General features: G+C 47.3%; 1 protein-coding gene across 2 annotated transcripts; it reads right to left on the bottom strand.

The window, feature by feature from the left end:
• Positions 1-889: 889 nt before the first annotated feature.
• HMGB2 (high mobility group box 2) lies at positions 890-3,251 on the bottom strand. Of its 2 annotated transcripts, none has more exons than XM_014883980.2 (5): positions 3,099-3,251; positions 2,486-2,656; positions 2,173-2,318; positions 1,912-2,086; positions 890-1,430 (listed from the first exon to the last, which is right to left on the bottom strand). In XM_014883980.2, exons 2-5 carry the CDS (start codon positions 2,633-2,635, stop codon positions 1,275-1,277), a joined length of 627 nt encoding a protein of 208 aa, XP_014739466.1. In that variant the 5' UTR covers positions 2,636-2,656; positions 3,099-3,251; the 3' UTR covers positions 890-1,274. The 2 variants fall into 2 exon arrangements, with proteins under 2 accessions (XP_014739466.1, XP_088019719.1); XM_088163593.1 differs by having other exon boundaries at positions 3,177-3,250.
• Positions 3,252-7,124: the final 3,873 nt, after the last annotated feature.

Genomic DNA, 7,124 nt, shown 5'->3' with positions numbered 1-7,124 from the left:
GGAAGCCTGCCCTTTATATTACTTAATTTTTTAGACATTACACATTTCAGGGCTGGGCTTTCAAGGGCTAATAAAAGTTATTTCCTGGTATTTAGCTCACCAAATTAGACTTAAGCTATTTAGTTTAGCTGCAGGATGCCAAATTCCCCAGTTGAAAATAGTATCTAGATTTAAGCCGTTACATGTACTAAAGTAAAATAAAAAGTTAAAGCCAAGAAATAGTCTAAGTGGTGACACTGTTACAACCATGAACAGGAATGCATCAGGAGCACTTGTTCTTTACAAATGCCTTCTCTTTCTGCAGCAATCTACTGGCATGTGTGGGGATAACATTCCAACATTTTTCATGCTGTTCTGCAAGCTGTGTATTTTATGAGAAGCCACTAAGCCACTAATACTGGAGCTACGGGGAGAGGGAAGGAGTAGCAACATCTGGGAAGACATGCCTCTAACCAACATCTGCCTTACAGCCAAGGCCAGTGACCCTGAGCTCTGGAAGAGCAAGTTCCAAACATTCACTCATTATCAGCTACTATGCCAAAACAAAGACCTGTGCTTCAGCAGTCTGGGGAAAGAAGATAATCCAGGAGTAATTTCCCAAGAACTTTATTACTCAAGAGATTTTTTTTTTTTTTTTTGCACCCACAAGGTAACACAGGCAAACGCTACTGCAAAGGAAGCATCAAGTTTTAACTAACAGTAGTGGATGTGGGAGAGGAAATCAGTTAAAGGAGTTTAAGTGGCAACAAAAGCGCCAGGAGCCAATGCCTAAGGGACTTGCCAGTTTTGCAGTAACAGCAAGAGCCCAAGAACACTGCACGTTCCCACACAGGATTCCAGTATTATGGGGGTGCCCAACCTCTTAGAAACATCATGAATACAAAAAGAATCATGTACAACATTTTATTACAAAACTGTTAAAAAAGTAATACAATGCAACAAAATACTACAAAATACAAGATCAGCTATTAAGCTACCTTTGTTTTACTTAGCTAATAAGAAACACCTGGCTATCAGTCACTGAATTTCAATAAAACCATTAAATATGCAGAAACAGCAGAAACATTCAACAACTGTTTTTTTCCAAACCGAACTGTAGCAGCCCTTGGCGACTACTTACATTATAAACTGAAGTCTCCCTACAAAGAACCACATTACTTATACACAATTCTGTACAGATTTTTATACTGAAGCTAACAATGAGCTGCACTTGAGTTCACATTCTTAGCAAAATATTGGATTCTGAGCATAAAACTTTACAGCAGGACATTAATTTATTCTTCATCCTCATCTTCTTCCTCCTCTTCCTCCTCCTCTTCCTCTTCTTCCTCCTCCTCCTCTGGTTCTGCTTTCTTCTTAGATCCTGCAGGCCTCCCTGGGCCCTTTTTCCCTACATCACTCTTGCTCTTGGCACGATATGCTGCAATATCCTGCAAGAAAAATACTATTAAGGTGCTAGCAATTGAACGCTGAAGACAAATTTGGACTGCTTTGGTATTTCAATACTACTGTACTGCATAGATCAGATACAGTGCATGCAAAAAATCAGAATTTCCACCTTGGGACTTTTATGCTTAAATCTTTAAGCAAAAGAACATGCAATGCAGACAGTTTTAAGAATTTTATGACCACTGTGCTTTGGAGTCTGACTACATTTATTTTAGCAAGCAGGTGACCTGCTTTCTGGCAGTAAGGCATCCTACTGGTAAAATCTCTAGACATGCAAAACCCACATCCAGGTTCACTGTAAGGGTTCGAGATACCTGCCCCGCCACACCTTTCCATGTCTTCTAAAGCCTCACAAACATTGGCATAAGCACTAAGAATTATAAGCCCCATGTAGTTTGGGTGCAAGACACCCTAAGTCAAATATTTACAGTGAGCTCCACAATTTTATTACTTTTACTGTACCTTTTCATACTTCTCCTTTAGTTTTGCAGCCTTCTGTTCATATGGCTGTTTATCTTTGGCCGACTGTTCGGACCACATTTCACCTAATTTCTTTGCTGTATCTCCAATAGACAAGCCAGGGTGATCATTTTTGATTTTCGGACGGTGTTCAGAACAGAAAAGGAAGAATGCAGATCTACAATCAAGAGACAGTGGTTAAAGTAAAGTATTAGAACTAATGCTTTTTTCTGCGTGGGAGGAAGGAGTCATAGAAACACTCACGGTGGTCTTTTAGGAGCGTTGGGGTCCTTTTTCTTTCCCTTCTTCTCGCCTTTGGGAGGAACATAGTTTTTCATCTCCCTGTCATAACGAGCTTTGTCTCCTTTAGCCATTTCTTCAAACTTTCCTTTTTCCTTGCTTGACATTGTCTGTGGACAGACGGAGGGGAAAGAAGAGTCTGGATGAGATAAAGCAGCTACTGACCCACTAACGCCTAAGCAGCAGCTGCTACCAGAGATCTTTTCCCAGCAGCCCGGAGCAGGGGCGGGGGCTGGCCCGGCAAGGGCTCAGCACGGCTCGGCCCGGCCCCGCTCACCTTCCACCGCTCCGAGCACTTCCGCGAGAACTCAGCGAAGTTGACGGACGAGTCCGGGTGCTTCTTCTTGTGCTCCTCGCGGCACGTCTGCACGAAGTAGGCGTACGAAGACATCTTGCCCCGCGGCTTATTGGGGTCGCCTTTGCCCATGGTGAGGTCGGCGGCGGGTCCCTGAGGGAGGAGGTGGGTGGAGAGTCGCCGTAAGGCGGGGCCGCGCCTCAGGCCATTCCCGCCTCTCGCCCGCCGGCGCCTTCCCGCCCCAGCGCGGCCGACCCCGCCCCCGCCGCAGCCCCTCTGCCCGCGCCACCCCCGCCGGGGCCGCGGCACCTTCTGCCGCCAGCGCCTCTCCCCGCCCCCCGCGGCGGCCGCGGCGGGCAACCCGCCCAGCCCCGCCGCCCGTGCCCCAGCCCTCCCCGCCGGGGCCGGAGCCGCCGCCACCGCCCTCCCGGCCCCACCCGCCCGCCAGGAATCCTCCCCTCAGCCCCGGGCGTGCTGCCCGCCGCGGGAGCCCCTCGCTGTCTCTGCGCGCAGGACCGCCGCTGGCGTCCGCTCCTTCTCGCTCTCCCTCCGTCCCTCCCGGGGCACCCACGCTCCGCGGGTGCGCGAGCCTTGCCTGGCTGAGCGGAGCGGGCGGCGCGGGGCTCTGCTCCCTCAGATGCTGCTGCCGAATGGTGCCCGGCCGCGCACTTACCGCCTCTTGTTTTCCGCGGCACTACCCGCCACAGCAACCCGACCCGCGGTGCCCGAGAACCCGCCCCCTGCCTCACCCTATTGGCTGCCGCGCCGTTTCAAACTGCCCGAAGCTCCGCCCCCTGGCGCAGGGGCCGGGCGGGATTGGCTGTCTGCCTCTCTGACGTCAGCGGCCGAGCTACTCCCGGGCTAGGTCGAGCGCGAGGGGGTCGTTGGCGCTCATACCCGTTGGAACCGGTTGGGGTAAGGGAGCGGGGGGGCGGGGCTGGGCGGAGCGCGCTGGGCGGCGATTGGGGGAGAGGGACGGTTTAAAAAACCGCGGGGACCCTCGCCATTGGCCGGCCGGGGTTGCGGCCGCTCTGATTGGGCGGAGCTCGGGGGCTGCAGCATGGTTTAAAAATACAAAGGAAGCGGGGCCGGCGGCGCGCTGGGCAGCGTGTGCTGGGAGCGCGGCGGATCCTTCAGCGGGTCCCTCAGTTCTGCCTGCCCCAGCTCGGGGGTGGCTGAGGCAGCAGCGCCGCCCTCTCCTTCCGTCCTTGGGGTGGGGGCCTGGCGGGCAGCAGCCTCTGGCTGTTAAAGTGGTCTGGAAGCTGGGTTACGGCGCCCAAGCGAGCCTCGTTCCTGGGGACCCCGAGCCGGCCCGGCCCGGCCCGTCCCGTCCCGCCGCGGGGTACGGGCTGCGGTGGTGGCCGCCCCCGGCTCCAGTCCGGGGTCCCCCGCGGAAGGAGAGTGCCTGGTTAGTAGCGATCCGTGGGCAGACAGAGCTCCTGCTCCTCTCCCAGGCTAGAGGGGTTTGGAAGAGCCCGGGGCTGCCTGTGAGAGGTGGGTCCCTCAGCCAGGCCGGGGCACAGGCACCGGCGCTGAGGAGGGAAGGTGTCGGCTCTCCGAGCTTGGTGCTGTAAGTGTAAAGTGACAGCTGCAGCAGTGGAAAGAAAGCCTGGGACACAACCTAGCTTGAACTGAGGTGTTAATGCAAACCATGCCTGTGGTTTGCATTAATGCTTTCAAGTGTACTTTCAAGTGCCCTTCGGGTTTGTGGAGAAAACTGGAGTCTCCATACAGTCACTTATACTGCGATGTGACGCCAGACTATGTGATACTGGTTTTGCTGACGTTGTTTTTCTTTTGTCTTATTATTTTCATCTAGTTCTCTACGTTACGTAAATATTCTTAGTGAGCTGAGTGGTTTTTAACACTCTTGTTTTTTTCAGGTGTAGTTCATAGCCTTGGTGAAAAGCAGGTTATGATTTTGTTTACTGAAGATGTGGTGCCTTCAGTAGAGCTTTAATCATGTTAACCTTCCTCAATGGTAAGAAAAAACGAATCCCTAAGCTGTGTGAGAGTATTGAGTAGCTGCAGATGTGAGAGTGGTCAATGTCTTGATCTCCTGTCTCCCCAGTTGAGAGTTGCTCAATATAAGAAGTACTTACCAGGTACAGTTCTTCAAGCCTTTCTTCTTTCCCTTCTGATAAGAACAGGTTCACGTGGAACAGTTCACTAATGTGGTAGTAAATCTCCTTTATCCCTATTTCATTTTAAGCTTTGTGTATTTGCCCAAACTGCAGGCCTGAAAGCCAAAATCCACTACAGAAGAAGGTAATTGGGAGGTAAATTGACAGAGCAACACACAGATATGCATTCCCTCTGCACATGTCAAAGCCTTCACAAGCCAGTTATCCAAAATCTTGTGTCAGTTCACTTATGTGGCTATTACTCTTAATAGTGTTTAGCGTACAAATAAAGCATAACCTTCCACACCTTCCAAAATAAATATTTGCATGGGGAATGTTTCATGTTCTGGTTTGGGCTTGTTATTACTGTATTCCACTGCTTCTCTGTAGCAAAATAATGTTCTCAGTTTTATGTTACTGAGTTCTATGCAGGCCTACGTATCCACTTGGCAGAGAGTTGTTTTGTCATGCAGCTTTAAAAATGCCTTTACTTCATATTTTACAGGGAAAGCGCTATTTTGTTTGATGAGTTAAGTTGCCAGATGGGTCACTCATTTACTTTGTGGTAAACCACCTCTGTAAGACAGCTTCTTGTGAAGTGTTTTCTACTTAATAAAGCAATTTTGTAAAAGATGGTAGAATTTTACAATACTGGTGTGTACTGAGTGAATCGTAATACATCCATTGGTATCTGTGGTGTAAAAGCATTCCTTGCTTGCTAGACTGACCTAAGTACTCTCTGTCAGTTATTGGGGTGGGTGGGGGGGAAGCTTTAGGTAAGTTTATTAGCGTTTTTACTCTTTTAACATTAATATAGCATGTTCTTGGAAAAAAATTACTTTGTAACAGTCTTTGGAAATTTTATTATGTAATTGCAGTAAGGCTTCTGCTGTTGCATATGCTTTTATATTTGCTCTAACAATATGAAGAAAATTATTGCAGAAAAGCAGTTGGGGTGAGAAAGTATAATTATTGCTATGGGAAAATGAGATCTACCTTTCAAATGATTTAATAAAATGTTTTAAGAAAGAAATTAGGATCTTTAAACTTTCTTGCCTGGAAAAGAGGTTTTGTACACTTTACTAGATACATAGTGTTATATCATGCTGTCTCATACAACACGTAAGAAACCAAAGAGTTGTACTCCTTAACATCTGTCTGTCCTCCAACAAGGAAGGCAGTATTGAGAATTTTCCATGCTTGAACATGATACTGGAAGCTTCCCACAGCAGTGCCAGTGCTGAAAGCCCCACACAAGAATGCTGATATTAGGAACTTGTCATTGCCAAAACTGTGCTTTCCTCCCAGCGCCCTTGTGCCTGGAAAAGTGCTTCTCTGTTTCCACAATAAGCTGTCACTGTTTTTCATTGCACCACACTGTTCCTTTTCAGACAAAAACACAATTTCTGTCTCCAGAGATTCAGTCACTGTTACTCTTCTGAAGCAGTGATCTATGCAGTATTGACTTTGGTTGGTATGCGTGGTTAATTTATTAACCACATGTGCTTGACAGTTGTGGGGAAGAAGCATAAACTCCAGGACCTGAAGTTTACTTCAGTGTGAATAATTCTGCTCATGAAATGACTCTTAGGTTTTATAGCTCCTTGGCTTTGAGCCCTTCTGAGTTTCTAATCTGCTCCACAATTGGAGGTGCTATTGTTAACTCGGTTTAATCTTCAATAAACTGCAAGTGAGGAGAGATAAACAGTGAGGCTAGAAATGCTGGATAGAAGGTAGAGAAAAGACCAGATGGGTGAGACCGGGTTACGGAGCCGAGAAACGGATTTAAAGAAAAGTATGTCACGGACAACAAAAATGTGTGATGGGAGTGACACTGCTTTCTGTCATACGGGTATCTCTTGGCTTCTGTGGGCTGCTTCTAGAGCTTTTCTGGACAGTGGTGTCAGTGTGGACAAAGCAAGGGAAGAAAGGAACAAAGGCCTTTTATTTGAATTAAATCATCAGCGGATCCATTACAACAGATACTGTTCAGCTGAGGAGATCGCAAACTACAGTTGCATGACATTAACTCTGACCAGACTTTCATTCTGGTGTAAGGGTGTTTATATAGTGATGCTGTCAGTTTTAATTCAGTCAGTTGGATAAGGAAGCGCTACTATCACTTTCCAGAAAATCTCCTGCTAGCCAAAATACTGTATGGAATATGCCTTTAATGTAGCCTAATGGCAGTAAAATTCTGCTTTGAAAAGTTATCACTCTTGATTGATAGGCAATTTCTTCTTCTGGACCTGAAAAGTCAGTGGATGAATAACGAAAGTGAAGTAAAACTGCTCTTGGTTTTAATCAAACCAAACTTCACTAATAGGAATGGGAGATGTTGAAAGAAAGCAAGTTTAGCTTTAATCAACAGTTATTTCTGTTACATAAAAAAAGATTAGAATTCGAGACACAAAAATTATTTAAGTAGGTCACTGCTTTGAAAACCCTTTTAATGTGAATTATGAAGTCTACAGACAGCAACAATGTTTTAGGCCTAT

Source organism: Sturnus vulgaris, chromosome 4 (assembly GCF_052056855.1).
Source record: "Sturnus vulgaris isolate bStuVul1 chromosome 4, bStuVul1.hap1, whole genome shotgun sequence".
NCBI lineage: Eukaryota > Metazoa > Chordata > Aves > Passeriformes > Sturnidae > Sturnus > Sturnus vulgaris.
Note: the sequence above shows the minus strand (reverse complement) of the source record. Positions and strands in the feature narration are given on the sequence as shown.

Coding starts and splice junctions, on each gene's coding strand:
- HMGB2 (XM_014883980.2), bottom strand. CDS start 2,635: ATGGGCAAAGGCGACCCCAATAAGCCGCGGGGCAAGATGTCTTCGTAC. Junction 2,319..2,485: donor AGTGCTCGGAGCGGTGGAAG/GTGAGCGGGGCC, acceptor GTCTGTCCACAG/ACAATGTCAAGCAAGGAAAA. Junction 1,431..1,911: donor TAAAGGAGAAGTATGAAAAG/GTACAGTAAAAG, acceptor TTTTTCTTGCAG/GATATTGCAGCATATCGTGC.